Below are 22239 nucleotides of genomic sequence, written 5' to 3' on the forward strand. Positions count from 1 at the left end.
ATCCTTGGCAACAGATAACACAGCATTTGAAAAAAATTAAGCAACTATTTGAATACTATGTCTCATCAAAGATCATTTCCAACATCTGCTGCAAAAGTCCTAGGAACAGTCGTGCATATGATGTGTATGAAGTTGAAAGGCTAGATGATAATATTGTAGATGGTAGGAAGCAAAAGAAATAATTCAAATCTTAAAAAAATTTTTATCATGGCTCTAGTTTTTAACATGTCTATAAGGACCAACTTACATACAATTATTGGTGTATTGACCCTCACCTCCTATTTTCTCTTTTTTTCTTCTATCTGTTCTTCTTCCTTTCTACATTACCTAAACAAAAAGACTATAAAAGCCCTTTAGAGAAGAAATCCGTGGTGAATGTTTAACCTCTCTGAGGACTAACTGTAAAACCTTATTCGTGAGATCAGTGGAAAACCTCAATATTTAGTACAGCTAGCCCCCAAAAGGTGAACAGAACAGATAGATCTTATGTTTTGGCATCACATTTCTCTCTAATCAATCATCATTTTGCAATTATAAAAAAAAAAAACCAAAAAAGCATTCAGTATTAAGTATCTTCATTTCCTGTACATGTGAATAAAGTTCTGAAGCTGCTGACGTAAAGCAGGAGAAGAGCACCAAAATTTGTGCATCAGCTCAGCAAAGGGAGCAGAGTGTACACTCAATATTCTTCCTGCTAAGAGGAAACAAATGCTGCAAAGGAATTTTAGATCCCTGTATTATTTTTGCCATTAGTCATTTAACGTGGTTTTGAGAATACTGAAATCTAATGGAAGGCACTTTTTTCACATACAAGGACTTATTTTTGGACTAATAATAATCCCTGTTTTCAGCAGTTTTTGCTTTCCTTCTTAACCTGCATGCTCCCAATAATAGAACTATTTGTAATTAAAGTAGTAAAAGAAAGAATATACTTATTAGTTAAAAATGTAAGTAATCCAACAGTAACAAGACTGATTATCATTTTGGGCCTATCAATAGATAGAGGCAATCATCATAAAGAGGTAATCCTATTTATGTCATACCTCATTTATTAATATTAGTGCTTGTAGTAACAGTTTTAATATTTAAAGTATAGAAATTCATGGCAAGTGACAGCACACACAGAAGTTAGGTAGTACAAAATACTCATGACTACTTTTACTCAGTCAGTGCTCACTACCCTAAACCACTGTTTTAAGAAGAGGGTCAGCACTGACATTTGAGGAACAGTCATTAGAAAGAATGTGTGTTCATATGCCTAAGGGCTGAATGGTCTTGCTTTACTGAACTCATCTCCAAATTCTTGTGTGGAGTTAAGAAGAAAGTAAAAAATAGGTTTGAGAGGAAAAAAGGGGGAATATGATGTGGATGGAGGAAGTTGGAACAGGCCATTATTCAACTACCTCAGTTATGTATCAAATTTGATAAAAGATTTGACAAGTTTATTGTAATATTTAAATTATTATGCAGAATATTCTAGCTTTGTTTCCAGAATATGTTGGTAGCAGATATACTTTACAGCATCAGGCCTTTGCAATTTCAAGTTACGTATTTTACTATGCACTGTACTCACTCAGCTCTTCCTTTTCCCTCCTACCACCACTGCAACTGTCTATCACCTTGTTGGATCAATCTATTATACCAAAACCTCCGATTCTAAACAAAACTCAGTTCATGTTAAACACATGAAAGGAACACAAAAGAAAACAAACTCTTACCTCAGGCTTTTTCATGATCTGGATACTGAACATATGGTTTTTCATGGGATAGATAACTATAAGAACATCACCAAATTCTGTTGGAATTATTCCTCTTCTATAATCTCGAGTATGTTCTGACCAGACAATGTGTACTTCATCATTTCCTAAATGTCTTAGCTGGAAAACCAGGGATAAAATGCCATCAATTTAAATATTCTTAATTAATATTCTATAGCCACACAGCTATATTAAATGTACATATTTTAAAAGGACAAACCCACAAAAAACACATGAAGAAAAATGAGTAAAATAAGCAAAGTACAGTACAGTTCTTTTACAATTTCAGTGTATTAGTTGAGAGTACTGGTTTGTGCTACAGATTTTTATACATTGGTGTTAATTTCCCTTTAATTTAACATATATGTGAATATCCATTTTCTGCTGAAAGCTAACATTTTGTTGATACTATCTCAAGAATGCAGAGTGGTTCAACCTGATTTACTAAAATGTGTTCAAGATTGCCATCACTGATAGGCAGAAAACTATTAAATTCTGTATGAACTTCTAAAGTATACGAATGAACATCTGTTTAAAAGCTACATATCTGAGAAGTTAACCTCATCATTCTAGCCAAATTCCAAAGTGCCTACCACAAACAAAAAGCTTTTAAAGGAGAATAGCTACTGCATTCTCCATAGCCCCCAGAATAACTAAGATAAATGCTCCTTTTCAATGAAATCTGTATCCTTTTGTAAAATAACACCCTGCTCCCCCACAAACTACAGAATGGCTCTTGATCTGGCTCAGAATGGCTGAATGGGTTCCTCAAAATCCATGCTGTATCCTCAGATGTAATCATATAACCAGATTAAGGAATTCCTTGAACACTCTGGAATTATCTGCATTGAAGATCCAAAACACTCCTTCTGATAAACATTATCATCTGACAACAAATGTTCACATCATGGAGAGAGGCTTTATGTATACTGATCAAATACATTCAGATTATTAAATGGGAGATTCTTTCCAGTAAGGGTTACTTCTGAAAATTCAAACTTGAATATCTTTTTTATCTCCTAGTGCATCACTAGTTATTGACAAATGTCTTCACCCTCAGTTTTCAGCTTGTTTCCACAGCTTTAGGCAGGTGGAATTTGTCAAACAATTGCCTTGATATTATTCAAAGGACTGCACTGTGAACTGCTGCTAACAGGTAACATAAAATTCCAATCTGAGCACATACAAGAAGCTATTCTATATAAAAAGCCAACAATTTGCCATAGCACTTTCAGAACCCAACTGCACTTTAAATAAAAGCAAAACACATGCACAGTCTTCAGAGAAATTTAATTGCAATTATTCACTTGTTTATTTTACGAAACCTCCTGGAATGCTACCTTTGTCTTATCGGAAAGCTTACACCAGTTGTCAGTAGCAGACTTAAAAAAAACAAAAAAAATGAAAAAAGGGAAAAAGAAGCTGTCTCGGCTCTTCTCTGTTAGCTTTAAATTGTATCAGACTGAAGAACGGGGTTGTATTTCTACAAAAAAAGGATTTTCTTCCATGTTGGACTAGGCAAAGGACAGGTGGCTTCAAAACCCTATCTCTTCTTTGATGCTCAACAAGTCATTTGTTTTGCCTGGACCAGATTGTACATACACCTACACTACAATGGCTGTGGTGCCTTTGAAGTCAGCTGTTCTTGCATCTTGTGTAGATGGCTGAATTATTTTGAACAACACTTAGTTAGGGATGCTCCTGCACCAACACTTAAACCAAACTCAGCAAAAGAATAGGTTATAACAACAGTCACTACACTGAGCTTTATTCTACTAGATTAGAATAAAGCCAGACAGCAACCTGAATGGCTGATGTGCAACATGCAAACAGCAGCTGCAGGAACCTTGGAAAATACTTAACAATGACAAACATCATAAAAGAAAATTAACTGCAAAATTGAACCTCTCCTACCTTAGAATCATAGAATCATTTAGGCTGGAAAAGACCTCCAAAATCATGAAGTCCATCTGTTAATCTAACACTGCTAAGTCCATCACTAAACCATGTCACTAAGCACCACATCAATATTATCTTTTAAATAACTTAAGGGATGACAACTCCACCACTTCCCTGGGTAGCCTGTTCCAATATTTGACAACTCTTAAGAAGTTTTTCCTAATACTCAGTCTAAACTGCCCCTAGTGTAACTTGAGGCCATTTCCTCATCCTGTCTCTTGTTACTTGGGAGAGGAGACTGACCTCCACATCACTACAACCTCTTTTCCTGTAACTGTAGAAAGCAATAAACTCAATAAGTACAGTAAGAGAGTGATATGAAGCACACTTAGTTGTTTTTTTCTTTCCTGGCTATAGCTTGGAGGACTTGATAAGATAAACTTCAAAATACACAACAAAAAAACCCTCCAACCCCCCAAAACCACCAGAAAAGCAACTTCGCCTTCTAACCTTTTCATTTTGTAGCAAAACATTAATTAAAGAAACCTTGCACTGTGGCACCAGAACAGCCTCATCCATTGATTTTCATCAGGGTAGAGTTCTATCTTTTAAGTTTACACAAAGCTCAGCTTCACTTCAGTCTCCTCCAGCATCGCTGTCTAATAAATTGTTATCCTTGGCCTCCTCTCCTTTGGCCACAGTTAACCAATTTCTCTCTTCAGGCATGAGATAATTTTTCAAATGGATCACAGATGTGATCCAAGTGGGGGAAATACATGCCAGGTTTTTGTTTTAAATTCAGCTCATTTCACTGTACTGGTCTCAAACATAGCCCAAGAAAACAACTTGTTGGCACCTTTTTTTAAAGCATGACAGGAGTGGAAAGCAGGGTTGTCACATCTCAAACTGGTTTTATCACCAGAGAAGTCAGTGAGGAATTGCACCTCAGATTAAAAAAAAAAATTCCCATTTTGCTTCCTCAGCGAAGTGATGGTCAAAATAGCTGTTGAAATACGACAATGATAAGGTATCAGGGATTGACTGGCTTGCACTTAGAGCAAGCAAAAAGCTCAAGGAGAACGAGGCTGCCTAGCCAAAGAGAAAGCATGAGGCAAATCAGTTTGGACATGAAGTGTTGTGGAATGTAAAAAACCCACATGATCTTGAGGGATGGCTATCTGGAGCACGGACTGAACTCATTGAACCAACTGCCAAAAAGCAGAACTGGCACCAATACACCATCACTGCACTGCACCATTCATAATTCAGCAGTATTGAACTATCTACTAAAGTAATTATTCCTCCTTTACTTGCCATCTTTGGACTCAGAGACAATAAACTCATAGACCGTTAGAAACAAGTGATGGTGACAATGTACATGCCAAATAAATAGCTTTTAACTCCAGAACATATAGAGAGTTTAGATATTGCAGCTTCTTGAGGGCATCACTACCTCTGAATTGAATTTATCAGAGGTTGCCCCTGTGTACCTGTTACTGATACCTGCAGTTAATCAGATAGGACACGAGTTCTTGCACTTCTGTGAAAGCTACCCAGATGGAGCAGCACTACTGATGCATGCTTTCACATTAGACTGATACAGATTTTGCTGTGATAAAAGTGTACTGTGTGGTTATTTCAGCAGGATTACTGACAAGGGACACATATTTTTGGATGCCAAGTGTACCAAAGCCATCAGCAACTTTTCTTTCCAATTTCAAAGTTTACTTAATACTCATATATATGTGTGAGAATACATTCCAGGCTAAAACCAGAAACTTCTTCAGAGGAAAAAGAAAATGAATCAGATTATTTCAGAGTTCCAAGTCTTGTCAAATGTATTTCACCTCATGATTACTATCCAGAATGATCTGGCAAAGACCCAGTTTGAGTCAAATGTAGAATGGCATCTCTGTGACATGTAGTGCATTAAGAGTCAAAATCAGAGGGTGCAAGTAGGCGGATGATGGTATAAAGTATGAATGGTGGTATATAACAAAATGAAAAGTACTCAGGATCAAAACCTTGCTTCTATTATAGGTGGTCACATGACTGAAAAAAATAATAGACAAAAAACCAAGGTTGTGTGTTGCTGATTTAATATTTATGTTTGGAGAATAACTAAGTCCTAGATAAGTCATTCTGTTCTTTTTTCAAGATTAGATCAGAATCAGCTCTGACACTACTAACACAGTACTCCTTACTGCTTCTTTCAGATGTCCTCGCCTCGGTCAGCAAACAAAGCTTCTGAAAAAGCATGAATGGTGGTAACTTGACTCGCCAACAACACTCGATTCATGGAAGAGATCTGATACCTGAAATTGACTTGAAAAGCTTTCCTGGCTTACTTCATCTGCTAAGTTTTGCATAAACTTTTTAGAAAGAAGAATTTCAAATTTCTTCTCAATTTTTCACTTGAGGACCTTGAAATTCAGCAGCACTAAACAACCAAGATCTCCTACAAGCACAGCAAACACTTTGAGAATCCATCATTCACTGTAATTATTACACCGCATGAGAGCCAGGGCCTGACCTCTTTCAACTTTAACCTGGATTCTTTATTTCTTTGTATTGAATTGGAAGCATCCCAGAATTCAGTGCCCTGGACACAAGTAGGACAAAGATACTGAGCTACAACCACCTCTGCTCATTGAAACCTTAAGGACAGACAAAACCATGATTTCCCAAGAAGGTGTGGTCCCAGTGTTATCTAACAGAATAGGATTTAGTGCACACAGAATAGACAGCTGTCAAGACTGAGTTCTGTGTTAATGGTTATTCAAAACTCACCACCAGTTGTCTTCACACTTATTTCCTGACCTTGCTTTCCTGAATTTACAACTTCTTATGTACATACATCACAGTAAGCCTAACAAAGGGCAAATCAGTAGCAGAGACATAAATCACTGCAGTAACATAAATAATAAAAAGTCCTAAAATAATGTTATACTTTGAGCAACTGATAATACACTGGAAACACCTGGAACTATAGGTTACACACCAGTATCCTAACACTCTAAATGCAGATCAAACTGCCCTAGAGAGTTTATTACCTAAGCACAAGACATGACACAAAATGGAGATGGACAAATGCAAAGAAGCTGTAAAAGGTGTTAAAGATTACGAAAATGTCATTTATATCAGCATTCTTCAAGAATGAAAGTGTCAAGACCAGAGAAAGGAAGGTTCAGCAACCAAAACAACACTTTACGATATAGAGAATAAATTTTAACTGTGTGTATGGAAAGGCTATGTTGGAAAAAATATTACGTGGGAAAAAGAAGAGTTGTAAGCACAGAATGAATGTAAGAATCCAGAAAGTGGACCAAATTAAAGATTATTTCAGGCTATGGGCACAAGTGACAGGCACAATGGTCATGTTATCTGTGATGATCTGGAAAGGTGGCAATGAGAAATAGATTAAGAGCTCTGTTTTAGCCATTTTAAACCTGAGCTGTCGGGAAGACAGCCCTGAGGAGATAAAAGAGAAAACAGATTTTTTTTTTCAGGCTTGGTTTGAAACTCTACTCCATTAGAACAAATATATAAAAATGACCGACTGTTAGGTTACCTGAAATTTCAAATTTAACTCAAAATACTTTAAAATATTCTTACTCTATAACCATCATCATGTGTCAGCTCTCCTAATACATTTATGTTAACTGAATACAAAAGAAATGTGAAATAAATATAACCAGGAGGGATGATCAAATCTAATTTTGATACATTAGTGTCATATGCTGTACATGTTACAATAGCAGCCAGACTTTAAACTAAGCTGCAGGCTATACTGAAATTTCCAAATGGCAGATTGTTCTAAGCGATACCAAGTATAATTGAAGTAATAAACGATAGTAAAAGCAAAGCACACTGTCAGGAAGAATTTAAGTATTTACTTTTTAAAATTAAATGAGTTAGGTTTGGAAAGGCAGGACAAGTGAAATAATGCAGGGCTCAATTTACAGAAAATTCCTTTTATTTATCTGTTACATTAACCCTTGAACTCTTGCCAAAATTACTGTAATTTCTAATACCCACTTACCTAAAGGAGGGAGAAAAAAAGCTATTATATTTTCTTCTGATAGAACAGCTAGCCTCAACTTCTTTCCTCTTCAAAAATGGAAGTGTTTATTACAAAAAGAACAAAAGCAGCAGAGATATATGAAGTAATGGCTTTATGCAGCTACTTTTGCCCATTAGATATTAACAGTACTACTGTCTACAGTCATGTACCATCCAGATGAATTTTTCACAAAACTTTGTCTCAATAACTATGGTGTGTTTGGGTATTTTGTTTGGTTTGGTTTTTTAGCAATATGTGTATATAATTGTAACTCAAAAAAATACTGTACTAGTAATTCACATCTATAAACCTTCAGGTACCCAATACATGGTTAGCAACACAATAAAAAGCCATAAGTACTGGGAGCTGTAATGATTTTATGTGGTTAGGATCATGTCATGCACAACTTAGAACCATGTAATACACCAAAAGCTCAAGATGAATTAGTATTCAATCATTAACATTACTACTTTTTATTTACATACTGTGTGTATAATATTCTCACTTACAATGCCTTCGCTTCTTTAGAAAGTTCCTCCTAAGGAAGGAGGAATTAGACAGGTGATTGCTCATTTATGTGCCTCTACAACCTTTCTCATTCTGTGAACTGAGTCTTCACATTATTTAGTCCTGATATTCTCTGCAAGCTTGCTCTTGTAAGCTTAGTGTAAATACTTTTTACTCTAACCTTTAATTGTAAGAAAACCAGAACAAATTGCATTATCAGCATTAAACCTTTGATTTAGTATTTGCAAATTAAATATTTTATATATGTATTTCAATGTTAAGTTCCTTTTCACAATCAGAAGTTTTTTATTGGTTCTTGAATTCATGTCTTTTTTTGCTCTTGTTCACATCTTCAGAAACAAATGCTTGTTAAGTGTATCAAAACACTTAAAAGTTGAATTTACTACTCTCTAAGAGTGATGGAAAATCAGTTTAAAAATGGCTTAGCCCCTGAAACAGCAGAATCTTGATTTTGCAGTGGCTCAACTGGCAGGAAGAAGTTTTGTTTTAATTTAATTTAATTTCCATTTATAAGAGGAACTATCATGTACCTCTAGGCACATTTACAATATAAAAACCAGCAGCCAAAGCCAACTACTGCAAGTTTGCTTGTTTTTCTCCCATTGAAAAAAAAGACAAAAAAATCACACTGAAGACCTGGAGAGAAGCTCAAATCTCAAATTTCTCTGAAGGTCATGAACAGTACATGCATTCAAAACAATTAGAACTGTTAGCACTCACATGGCTCTCAAATAATTTTGATAGTGTGTATGAGCTGAACAGTATGTCATAAAATACAATCCTTTTGCTGATGTGGTGAGTCCAAGCAGCATGAGTAGTTGCAGAAATAGTAAATGAATTGAGACTGTTTTGTTACTCATGTCTCCTGATAGAACTTGCTAGTTTATCCCAAGATGTAAACTTCAGCTGATGTTTCTCTCAAGTTTAGGATGAATTTCTTAACATCTCTCTTTGCTGCTGGTTCTTTGATATCTAATGCTTCTTCTCACGAAGTCTTTACTTGCAGAGTAGGAGCACTGAAAGTCCCACCCACTCTATCTCCTTTACTTAGCCTATCATCATTAAACATACACAAAATGAACACCTTTGAAACATGTTTCTATTAGATTGGAATGGGCCAAAAACTATTAGGGAAGGGAGGAGAGAAAGAGAGAGAGGCTCCCAAGCCCCTGTTCTTGGGAAAATGTGCTTAAAAATAACAAAACCAACATACTGAGGAAGAACAGAAAAGAAAGCCACAGAGAAATAAAGTAGCTTGATTAAACAGTCAATCAGTTGCTGAGCCACAAATATAATCTCAATCTATTGATACACGTATTGATATCCATATCAATTGATATCACTTATCCACTTCAATTCATATCATATCCACTTATTGATACACTTATTGATATCCATACAGATATTTCAAATTACTGACAAGTGAGATTGTTGGTAAAGTAGGAGAGAAACAGGCCTGGGGCACACTGGAATTGTTAAGAAGCCCAGCTGACACAATTTTCACAAGCTGAGTCACAGGAAGCCTGGACCAGCACTGAACCTTGCCTGGCAAGAACAACTATATGTAGATGCAGGGTGCTCTGTGGTGGTGTATTCCTCCCTACCCCCTTGGACTGCACTGTCATTTTAGAAATGCTCGTTAGGCCTTGGCCTTGACGAACCACCTGGGCTAAGCTCCTCTTGAGCTGATCAGAAACAGAAATCACTGTCTAGTCCCAGGAACTTGTGCTATCTAATGAGCTTCTGTTTTTTAATGAACAACCTTGGAAACTTATTTTTCTTGCATGAATAACAGCCCAAGTGGAACTGGTAACTGAAGTTGTAATCGAACTTTCAAAGAAAGTTACCAACCCAAATTGTGGACAGAATGGAAAATTACTATGACTAAATTCAACTCCCTTGCAGCCCTATAAACAGCGGTGGGAAGTGAGACCCTTTGAGCTCTCCTGGACCACCAGTCAGCGGCAGCCAGCAATCTCCCTCTGAGTGACACACCTCTCAGAGGCAGCAAACTCTCAAGTTTGCTGTACTCAGAGGACCATTGGAGCCTGGGCTGATAACCCCCACTGCTCGAGGATCAACCCCTTCACTTGTTGAGAAAATGCAAAGGCATCTGACATGAGTAGTTCACTGAACTCAAGGGGAATTTTTGACAGGTATATACCTTCTACATAGTCCTTTAGATCTGTGTGCATGCAAGTGCAAATGTGCTATACCAACTGTACTATGAATGTTGCTCTTGGATTAAGTACTTTAGATTTGCAAGTAAGTTAGGCCTACAAGTGAGTTAGTGTTGTGCTATAGTAAATTCTATAGAATCTTTTGTTAAATTGTTTAAATTAAGCTATCGATGTTAGGTGCTGTTAAGTTTACATGCTGGTAAAAGCTTTAAGCCTAAACCATCATTCAAGTCTGGGGCTAAGCTTAGCAAGGGGGTCCAGTCCAAACCTTGTGACTCATTTGGAGGATCTTCCTCATTGCTTTTTATCCTTACCCTTTCCCATCCTTACCCTTTTTTCATCCCCAGCCTCCACATAGATCATACTTGGTTGATTTTAGTTTTAGATTGATTGATTTTACATTTTAGTCTGACTTTTCTCTGTGTGCTTTAACCATCCAGTAGGCAGTAGACCAAACCTTGCCAATGAACTGTGTCACACTTTTATTTGAATATTAAACCTGCTTTTGCTAATGCCTTTGCTGGTCATTCTTTGAGGTACCTAAAACACTCATTCACTATATGCTCCTAGAAACAGACAGGAGACCTTGTCTCTGTGTTCTGCTGAAGTCCATTGCATTATCAAATTATTCACTTTTAATTATTTTTCACTGTGGCCCATCTTCCCCCTTTTCAACACTCTGTAATGGTCTAATTCAAACAGATTACAAACAAACATTGTGAGGTTAATTACAAGCTGTATTTTATAAAACCAGGTTTTTGTTTAAAAAATATAGAAGCCAGTCAACTTAACCCCCCCACCAATGTTCTATACTAAAACAGTAGCAATAATTGAATTTTTAAATTAGTTATTTTTGCTATTAACCACTTTTATAAATAATTTAATAACCTAAGTATTACCCTGACTCTACTTCAGGAAATAAAGAACAGAAAGGATGCAGCATCATAGGCATACAAGCAAAAGCATTTTTAATTCAAACACCCCACACCAACCAAACCAACCTGAGATGAACAGTGAGAAGTTAGAATTCATAGTCAGTCTATAATAAGAACAATAATATTTTTTCTTCAAGTTGAACACAAAGAAAAAGAAGTCATTAATAATTGAAGCTTGCCAGAGGCATGGCTATTTCTCTCTTTACTAAATGTCTACCATCTAATTTAATTACAAGTATTAAAGTCCATGCTGAGGTCAACCAGCTTCAGTTCCTCCAATATTACACTTCAACCAGTGCTCATTAACGTGTCTAGTGAATGGATTAGCACATCTGAAGATGTATGTATGCAGGATGGGGGCACAGTCTAAGGATGGCTAATTGTTCATTTACAATAGGACACATGTTCAAGACTGTAACTTATTATTACTAACGTGGAATTTATTAAATTCTAAAGAAAAAAAATACCAATACAGAAACCCATTTTTTTCTTCATGCAGCTATAAGAGATCATATCACTGTTGAGCGTCTGTGCCTCCTCCAAGACAAAACACCTTATATACAATAAACATTGTCTTCATATTTTTAACTTTTTTTTTTTTTTAAAGGGAAGATTATGTTAATAACCAGCACACGACCCGTAAGTACATAAAAAGTCATCTCAGAAAGTACTCACCACATATACCTTAATGGGCATCCCAGGTTTCAAAAGTACTAAGATATCATTGGGATGTAATACTTTTTCTTCTACACCAACCATTACTTCCCTGCACTTTTCCCCACTTTACAATATGCTCCTGCCAACAGTTGCAATGATGGTACAAATCACCAGTATGGTAAAATCAGAAATTGGTAGAGAATATACCAACTTAGCAGGTAAGGATGTTATGATATTTTATGGTGTTTTGTTGTTGAGTTGGATTTTTTTTTTAAAGTTATTGGATTTCCTTTGACTCTAATTTGTCTAGGTTTACTACCAAGAAAACACTATTTATTCAGAGACACCTACCTTTTTTGTTAAAGAGTCATCTGAATCAGAAGGCATTCTTGTTGACACATGGAACATTACTTCTACTGTTGAGGTAGCAAAATATGGAGTGGTCAATCCAGTGCTTTTGTTTTTTTGCAGTCCTCCCATAAAGCCACAATGGTTTGTGAGATTTACCTAGAAATAAAGACCAGGAAACTTTACAAGAAAAAATTATCAGGTAATAAATAAACCCTTTATATGTTAAAATGCACTTTCAACTGAACTTTAAAAGTGAAGATCCTTTTCACAACAGTATAGTTACGTTTTTTTTCTAAAAGAGCTCAGACTTGCTGACTAGAATGGAAATCAACTGCAGTGCACTAGCATTCTATATTCTGCGGTCACAACAGAAGCTACTGGAAGGATGAGGTTAGAGGAAAGGAAAGGTTGTGCAAATAATATTTACTGCATTATTCCCTGACCATTTGAGTGCGGTCACTTACATGTGCTTTTTGTATTTTTTAAAATTCTCTGATACTACATCAACCTTGCCCTGAGCTCTGGAAAAACTCTGTGTAAGAGCCAGGTAATTTATTGCCTTCCATATATTTTTTTGAGAAATTTTCATTATGTGAATATGAAAAAAAATTCACATGAAACTAACTGATTAATTTGTAAGTAAGTTTGTAAGTCTTAGATATATGGAAAATAGTCTGACACTGAAGTAAGTAAGCATGTTTAATGTGCTGCTTCACCTTTAAAACAGTGACTACAGAAAGTTGTATTTCAGATGTGAATACATTTAATCTCTGCCCACATGGGATATATTCGGGTTTTTGATACTAAAGGATGCAGAATTTAATGTTAAGATGTTAAAATACTAGTTGTCTCATTATAGAATATTAATCCAAATTAGCAACTCTTTAACTAATAATGCCCAAGAGAATTAAACCACTAAAGAAGGATATTTGATGGTACTAATGTGGGGTTTTTTCTCCTGAATGTGGGAAATAAACATCTATGTTCATGAAGGTCAGCAGACTTGTAGCTATTTTCCTCTGTTCCTGTGGAAAAGTCAGAGTCATTATCCACACAGTTAATCTAATAGTGCCCTTTTATACCTAAGGAGTAAAGAAACACAAAGAACAAATAAGATAGACACTCATGTGGACACTCCTGATGAGCACAAGTCACAAGAGGAACAAAAAACCTGCAGCTTCTTATACACCCAACCAGGACCAGAAGCCATTCAGTGCCAAATTGAACTTTACAGTAGCAATTAATCCTGTGCATCGGAAAGAAAGATGAAAAAAAGGAAATCCTTGTAACAGTATCAAACAAGTGACTAAAGAGCTGCAGGCCCACACAGATAATGGGGTACATCACAATATTTCTGACTGCTGGAAGAGAAGTAGAGTGGAGTGTGTGAACTGATACATGCCTGCAGTGGAAGGCAGGAAGAAGAGAGTATGTCAGAAGCTGCTTGTCTGTACTTTTTGAAGTCCCAAATCTGAGCAAAGTTCAAACTTCAATGGACTTAACACTTTACAAGCTAACAGGGAAATCAAGATGCCTCCTAATCAGTCCATGAAAGCCAAGTACAGGACTGCACATTAAAGAATTATCTTTGCCTGCACAAACTTTCTTCAATTGTTAAAAGCTTAAATTTAAATGGCTAGTATTGCTAATGAAACTAAAACAGGAATTCTTCTCTGAATCTCATTTTTAAACCACTGTATTTCAGTGCTTGTGAGTAATGCTGAAGAGCCAGAGACTTGTAATATATAAAGGGATTCGTAATTTTCTTTGTAAAAAAACCTAGGATAAAAACATTTTAATAAATACCTCCCAGCCAAGACCAGCTACAAAATCCTCATAGGCTTGACTTCCCCCAGTATTCGTAAGAATGGAGTGTTTATCTTCCTGTCCTTCAGCAACATAAAACACTGCAATCTTGTGTGTCTCTCGGCTGTAAAACAGAATGGTTATTGCATGACAGTGCCTTAACTAATATGAAATGAAAATATGCAAACAGTACACACAGAGCATGGTTTTCAAAGCATAGAAAATGCATAGTGGAATTACAGTACAACTATATGGCTTCTTTTTGGATGCCCTCTATATTTTCATATTCTCATTCTGTCTTTTCTAGTGTCCTCTTCTCTAGGGCCTTAAGTTTTGCTATACATGAGCAGCATTTACCCCTTTCACCACTTCTAAGATCCAGGATGGTGCTGGCTGTACCAACTGCTAATGGAATAGCTGGGCTTTTGACATGGGCAAAACCTGTCACATGGGCATTATACACACCGCACTGCCCATTAACAATGGCTTCTGAACACTGTGAAAATGCAACTTGTGCAACTGAATGAAGAATCTTTACATTTCTTTTAAAGATCATCATCATTTAAATGTCCTCTATTGACAGGTTGCTGTTAGACATTGGAACAAGTGGAGGTGGTTTCTCACACTTCTAAAACCTCCACGGGGTTTTGTTTCAACTTCTACAAAAACAAGTCAATTTTTAATTCTGTGCTACAATTCCCACTAGAGGTCTGTGTCTTCAAATACCGGGACCATTTGAAAAAGCCAAACAATCAACCAAAGCTTAAAACGTGGAGACTTTGATATATCAAAGTTTTAAAACAATTCAATGTTATGCATATAAAAATGCTCATAATTTTACGTTATTTTGAAATTTGTTTATCTCATAGTATTCTACATGCAGATTTCGACTCTACAAATAAAACCAATGCAACTTCAATATAACAGAAAAAACTACAATACAATGCAAAATACATTAATAATTAAAAAAACTATTACAAAAGTCAGCTCAATTCTCACATCTATGCAATTAGTGCCATTTGAGTAAAAGCACACTTAAAACAAGTAAGTAGGCAGTCATTAAAAGAATTTACCATTGTCTTGAGTCCAAATTTCTGAGTTCTCGAAGTAACTTCTCATTTTTCTTCAGGAGATGAAAGCTCCTTCTAAACAGAGAAATTTGTAACTCTTATCACCTCTTCACTGATGGATACAGAACAGTACAAGAACAGTACAAGAACATATCCAGGTCCACTCAGGAACAGTCAACAAATGCTTCTGCCTTTTCAACAGTCCTTTGTTAATATTTAAAAATTAAGACATCTTTAAAAAAATATACAAGCAATTTTTCTTACTCCAGCAAATCTTCTATACTCATTACAGCCCTGAGTATAACTTCTGCTTCACTCCACTTTCTTCTGTCAACCTGTTAGATCTGACTAGGATCCATTTCTTCTCTGCAGAAGAACAGAACTCCCTTTGATGCATACATAAGCCTCACACTTTACTAGACCATAATATATATGCTTAGTGACAAAAGACACTCCCATTAATCTACTGTTGTAGGGAGTTGGTGCATTCAACACAGAACTTCTGCTATCCTGAACTGCACAGCAAAACTTAGCTCAGTGATCACCCAGCCAGTTTTAACAATTAAAGAAAAGACAAAACCAATATGTTAGAGCAAGAAAGACAGTTTTCATTTCTTTTCAACTGTGCTTAAGATGTTTCCCACAAAATGCTGTGGAATTAAGAGCAGTCCTGTCCAAAACCAGACTGCCTTGAGGAATGAAAGACCCAAATAAGAAGGGCTGTAACACCAACATTTTGTCTGATTCCAGTGATATCTCAGTGACACAGATTAGTTTTGTTTTACAGAATATCCATTTCCCTTCATAGTAGGAAAATATATCAATGATTCTAATATGGAATTTGACAGCAATGGCAAAAAAGTTCAGAAAGACCCATAAATGCTAGGATGCTAATATTTGTACATATCCACATGTATATGCAGACATGCACTTAATGACACCCACACAAAAATAATAATGTAAAGAGACATTATTTCTGTAATTGAACATGGCTTCTCTCCTGTTGTTCTAAACCATATTCAAACAATACTCAAGCACAGCCAGTGTTGAAATAAACACTAGAGGACACATCTTTCTCATTAGCTAACACACATGCAATGCTTTGAGGCTGCATGCAAGCATGCTTTTAGCAGACAAAGCAGCAGGACACTGTCCAGCGACACAATAGCTGAGAATAGGACACTTTCTGAGTCTTATTCTGACATAGAAAGGTAACCATTTTTGCAGCAACATACATGGGAAGCAAAGAAAATACATCACTCCTTCAATTTGCCTTCAAACACTTTCTAAGGAAAGAATATGAATCACAATAAATGCAACAGATTCCTCCTTTCTGTCTCTCTAAACGACAGGCTGAAAAGCAGAAGAAAGCTGCTATTTTGCCCCTAGTTGCACATCCGCTCTCTTTTGTTAGCTGGCCTGGAATATTTTTGGCTTAACAAACTCTATGATCAAGGTAAGAATAGAACAATTCCTTAAAAAAAGTTCTTAAAATATGAGTCGTTTTACCTTTTATCCCATGAATTCATTCCCAGGATACTGAGAAGTAATCTACAGTAGTAAAATGCTGACTGTGGCTTTTGTGAGGTTGGCTCATCCTGCTCCATAGCCCTCATATTTACATCATTGAAATGCTTTTCAACAAACTCTTTCTCTTCTGTGTGCTGTTTCAGAATTGCATTGATGACATCGTTCTCCTGCTTTTCTGAGATGCAGACTGGTTGAGGAGCAGGGATGTTGAGTGAAACACCAGTTCTCTGTAAGCATTCAGGGCTTGTAACACCTAAATACTGCAGTAGCTCATCAAGAGCATCTTCTTCATCCCTAATTGTATCCCATGTTGGTACAGTGTCTCTAAATTTCCTTTTAACTTGGAGTGTAATTCCATCTCTTGCTGATACATCCTCCACATGCTCAAAAGATGAAAGAGCATCTTCTGGTTTATCTTGCTGAGATAATGGAAGTGCAAAAGACGTTTGTTGTGAAGATCCACACAAAGATGATGGTCCGTACAAAATGGCCGAATCCCACGAGTATTTGCCAGACAGATCACGCACTATAATTCTAACATTTGAATTAGCAGACGCAAGTCCAGCAGACAGTCCTCCCCCAGGCATGTCGACTTCTGCTTGGATTTGTATGCAAGACACCAGGGAAGTATTGTTTAATACAAAGAATTGAAGATTTGGGTTCTCAAAAAGTTCAGGAGAAAGCTCAGGACTTTCACTGTATGGATTGTCATTGTTTTCACACACTTGACTGGTCAGCATAGCAGGACCTCCACTCATAGGATAGTGGCCTAAGTGGTTGACTAGATGTGTTATCACAGTGCGAGCAGCAACAGAAATTAATCCTTGCTGCATGTGGGTTTTCACTGCAAGAGAAAGAGCACAGGTTTTAAACGAAGAGTTCAGAAAACAACACTGAGATTTATGTATTTCTTTTGGTCTCTTACTGAGTTTTAAACAGAGAATGAGCAGTGCAAGCTGAGGATACATGCAATTCAGTAAGGGAAAATATGTATTTTGATGATCGTTCTCTTGTATATAAATAGGATGAAAAATCCTGAAACAGTTAAAGAAGAATCTTCATTATTTTATAGCCAATCATACTTCCTTTGCTGTAGCTTTGTTATCAGCATTGTTCTTCTAAAATACACTATTTCTTATCTAGTGAAAATAAATCTTGAACTGCTGTTGAAGTAGAGATCATAACTGTGTTGCTAGATGTCCATTCCAACTGCACTGTATTTTTATATTTATACATATCATTACATTGACAAATACAAAGGAAGATAGATGCACAAAAGGCCTAATCCATCTTAATTTCCCTGGGGAGCATATAGCTGTAGGTTAGCTTGAGAATAACACTGGATAATTTTAAAGTACAAAATCAAAAACCGGGCTGTCTATATTGAACACAATCTAACATTATCAAAATATTCAAAAAGGAAATCTCATGCCACAACTGCATTTTAAGAAGTTTCAGGTTAGAAAACCTTGGGAGGGAGAAAGAGGAGTTAGTTGTGCCCATCTTATGTGAAATTCATCCTGTGAGATGCACTGGTATTTCAGTATGGTTTTTGCCACCTCCTTCTTTGCTGCATACCTTTCACTTGCACATTATGTCATCTAAATTCACAAAAGATATTTCTAATGTTTATATCACATCCTGCTAACCCAGTACTATATTGTTATTGAATTATTTTTATCAAGTCCAGTCTACAGGATGTACATGAGCAGAACAAAGTGACTCTCTCAGGCAGAGAACTGTCAACTGGTTCAGGGGACCCACTGAAGAACCCATACCCAAAAATATTACACTACAGAATAAGACTGCTAGAAGAGGGAACAAAATCAAAATGACAGAGTACCTGTTTTCTGTATCCTCTCTCTTGTAACTGGGCAAGGATGCCCTGAATTTGGGATTTACAAAGAGAAGATAAAATACTGTATTCCTCAGGGTTACATGACGTATTTTAAATTACATTAAACATTGAAAACTGCTGCAAATGCTTCCCATCTTCTTTCTCACTAAAAATCCATCAAACCAGAATGTTCTGAACAATGTTACTTTTTCATTCAGTATTTACTGAGAATATGCAACCTCTTGGACACAGAAGTAAGGTATAATGAAACCATCTCTCTTTATGTTGGATATTTATAACCCGCAAAACCTAATGTTTAATAAACAAATTTCTTTTTGCAGTTTCAGATGTCTTAATTGGCTTAACTGGAAAAATAAAGGCAAATTTGTGCCGTGTACTGACTACCATTATAGATCTTCAGTTTCTGAAGATGGATGCATTCAGCATCTGCAAAAATAAACAGGTAGTATATTTTTGCCTTTTTTTTTCCCAAAAGGTTTGGGTACAGCATGTAAGAGATGTTTGGGATTCTGGCTATTGTCTTCCTTTAGGAAGCACTACATCCGAAAAGGGAAACATTTCATCCAGTTAATAGGTGGCAAAATTAACATAATATTTACACAATTCCAAAACTCATGTCAACTCAAGTATTTTAATAAATTAATGCCTTGACAACTAATGTAAGAAAATTAGCGATTATATTTTTATTGTCTATAGCCTTCTTGAAGTTTAAAATTTACAAATACAAAAACATTCAGTGATGCTGAATTAAGTGTCCAGATAATGGCAGCATACAAGGAAATTAAGTTATAGCGCCATCTGCTGAAATACAAGAAGGAGCTGGAAGCAGATTTTATACAAAACAAAGAGAAAATAAGCTGGGTGCTCAAAGAATCATTTATCAGCACATTATTGACTAGCACCTGGACAATGCAGGGGGTGGCCCATCTTTGTCAGAATATTTATACCAAGTATTTAGCACTTGCCACTGCACAGATAAATAAGGTAATACTTTTCTCAGGTTCTGAGGAGCAGAGACATACAAGCTTTCCAGATACCTGAAGTCCCACTCTATAAAGGTTAAATGTCCCCTGTTAAGTTCTGCTGAGAAACCTGAAGAAATAAGAAGGACCTTCTAGCATGTAAGTTATTACTATCACTGTTGTGTGGCAAACCCTAAAGACCTCAAACTTGACCATGGTTGTTTTGTGCCTCTGTGTGTGAATTTACTCCCTCAGGAGCCCAAGGGACATATGGAAAAGGTGACACAGTAGTACAAAGAGGGGAACATTAATTTAAATTTGGAAGATCCATTCTCTAATACAGCCTTTCCCTGAAAACTTTGCACTTGAATTAAAATCATAAATCTGTCATTGTTTCTTTTATAAAATGCAAACACTTGTCTGAGTCTTCACTCAGAATACAGTGATGTTGATCTAAAAATGACACAGAAAACTTAAAGTAGAAGTATCAAGAGAAGTATACTGAAAAGCAAACTACAAGATGCAACCTGTTACGTTGAAATAAAATAAAGCAATCTTGAAACATTTTTGCCACACAGAAAATCAGATTTTGGTGATGGTTTCCTCAGGAATTAAAAAAAAAAGAAAAAAAACAATCCCAAGACTAGTAATGCATTTTGAAATTATGAAAATTTTAAATTAATTTTGCAACTTAATTTATTCCTTGAAGCACATTTCCTCCATCAGGCATAACTGGACATTCAATATATTAAAATCTTAAAACATGAGTATCTAAACCATGCTCTTTGTTTCTGGAGGGCAAATGAAAATATGTAATAATACAAGCCATCACAGCTTTACCACAAATTCTACAAACTAAGTCTATCATTACACATTAAGACAGTCCAGCTCACTGTTTGTTGACCTGTCTTTCTGAGAGAACACATCGCTGCTTTCTTTACAATGGTACTGTCTCTGGCTTGGGCAATGTAATTTAGACGTGTACATGATCATCTGGTTATTTACTAGAAGCATGTTACACTATTTATTTTTCTCAGTCTTGAAATTACCTCTTTTATGGAAAGGCTGAAGGTCCATCACTACTAATCTGTATCTGTGGCATGAATGAAGGATTCCTGAATTTCCTTCAGATGTGTTGTTAAATTTTAATTCAACTTTGGCTGAACAGTTTTAAACAACTATGGTTATGTAGTAGAAGTAAAAAATAATGACTGAGAGTGGAGTTTAACTCTCCTCATCCTTTTAGCTGTCTAAAGAATGATGACCTGTACAGACTGATTAATCTCAAATTGGAGCAATGGGATGAATCGCTCTCTAAAAAATCTTTTTCCTTCATTACATTTAGAGAGAGCCTAAGAGTGCTCCTCTTAGCTTAGTTTCCTGTATTTTACATTAGTTTAAGCAAGTCTCATTCCTTTCTAATTTTAAACTTCAGCTATATAGACATGCAGGTACAGAGAACCCATCTCTAGAATATTCCCCACAAAACACAAACTGTGTTAATCTGGATGCACTACGTATAAAGTATTTTTTTAAAGTGTGCATTTTGTGTCCTTTCAGTAAAATGGCAAACAGCAAAGCCTTAAAAGAAAAGTACTTTATATTTCTACTTTTTAAACAAAAGCTAAAACTAGCCATCAGGCAGGGAAAACTTTTTCATTAGAAATTGAAAAATATTAGAAAAAAATGATCAATCTATGCGAAAGAGTTTAAAATATGTTTGGAGAAATATGAGGAATGGGGGAAAAAAATCAATCAAATCAATAAGTGATAGGCCACTGTATCTATGTAATGTTACTAGTACCTTCCAATCACAACTATCTCTAACATATTTGTGATCTACGAAGAACAGCTTTCCAAATGTTTTTGTCTATAATTGCAAAAAAATTCTCCTTCATATATGTTTACGCTCCTGAAATGAAATGGAAAAGTTCAGAAGTTAGCAGATAGTGGCACTATGCAGTCCAGGTTGGCTTGTGAAAATCTAAGCTGGCTAGTTAGGTGCAGTTAATTAGAACAGTGGGTTTGTGTGGCAAGGTTTTGGTAGTGTGGGGGTTACAGGGGTGGCTTCTCTGAAGAGCTGCTAGAAGCTTCCCCTGTGTCTGATGAAGACAATGTCAGCCAGCTCCAAGATGGACCTGCTGCTCACCAAGGCTGAGCTGATAAGCGGTGGAAGTAATGCCTCTGGAATAAGAGTTAAGAAGGAAAAAAATTATTGGGCAGAAGGAAATTGCAGCCAGAGAAGAGCAGAGTGAGAATATGTGAAAACAACAACTCCACAGACACCAAGGTCAGTGAAGGAGGGGCAGGAGGTACCCCAGGCACCAGAGCAGAGATTCCCTGCAGCCTGTGGTACAGACCATGGTGAGACAGGATGTGCCCCTGCAGCCCATGGAGCTTCACAGTGGAACAGACATCCACCTGCAGCCCCTGGAGGACCCCATGCTGGAGCAGGTGGAGGCCCAAAGGAGGCTGTGATCCTGTGGAAAGCTCACACTGTACCAGGCTCCTGGCAGGAACTGTGGTGCTGTGGAGAGAGGAGCCCATGCTGGATCTGGTTTGCTGGGAGGACTTGTGACCCAATGGGGGGGACCCATGCTAGAGCAGCCTGGGCCTACAGGACTGAGCCCCATGGAGGGGACC

The 22239-nt window shown here is 36.5% G+C and overlaps 1 protein-coding gene across 16 annotated transcripts in view; it reads right to left on the minus strand.

Moving 5' to 3' along the window:
- The window catches only part of RALGAPA1 (Ral GTPase activating protein catalytic subunit alpha 1), a 139125-nt gene that overhangs the window by 33413 nt on the left and 83473 nt on the right, over positions 1 to 22239 (minus strand). For all 16 annotated transcript variants that reach the window (XM_042046974.1, XM_042046979.1, XM_042046980.1 and 13 more), the window contains 5 exons: positions 16756 to 17620; positions 15250 to 15321; positions 14177 to 14300; positions 12371 to 12526; positions 1719 to 1877 (listed from right to left, as the gene is read on the minus strand). In XM_042046974.1, coding sequence (XP_041902908.1) covers positions 1719 to 1877; positions 12371 to 12526; positions 14177 to 14300; positions 15250 to 15321; positions 16756 to 17620 — 1376 coding nt within the window. The remainder of the gene's footprint in view (positions 1 to 1718; positions 1878 to 12370; positions 12527 to 14176; positions 14301 to 15249; positions 15322 to 16755; positions 17621 to 22239) is intronic.

The sequence above is a fragment of the Corvus kubaryi genome, unplaced genomic scaffold, assembly GCF_017639235.1.
Source record: "Corvus kubaryi isolate FWS band 111438036 unplaced genomic scaffold, C.kubaryi_AGA036_p1.0 66, whole genome shotgun sequence".
NCBI classification, from domain to species: domain Eukaryota; kingdom Metazoa; phylum Chordata; class Aves; order Passeriformes; family Corvidae; genus Corvus; species Corvus kubaryi.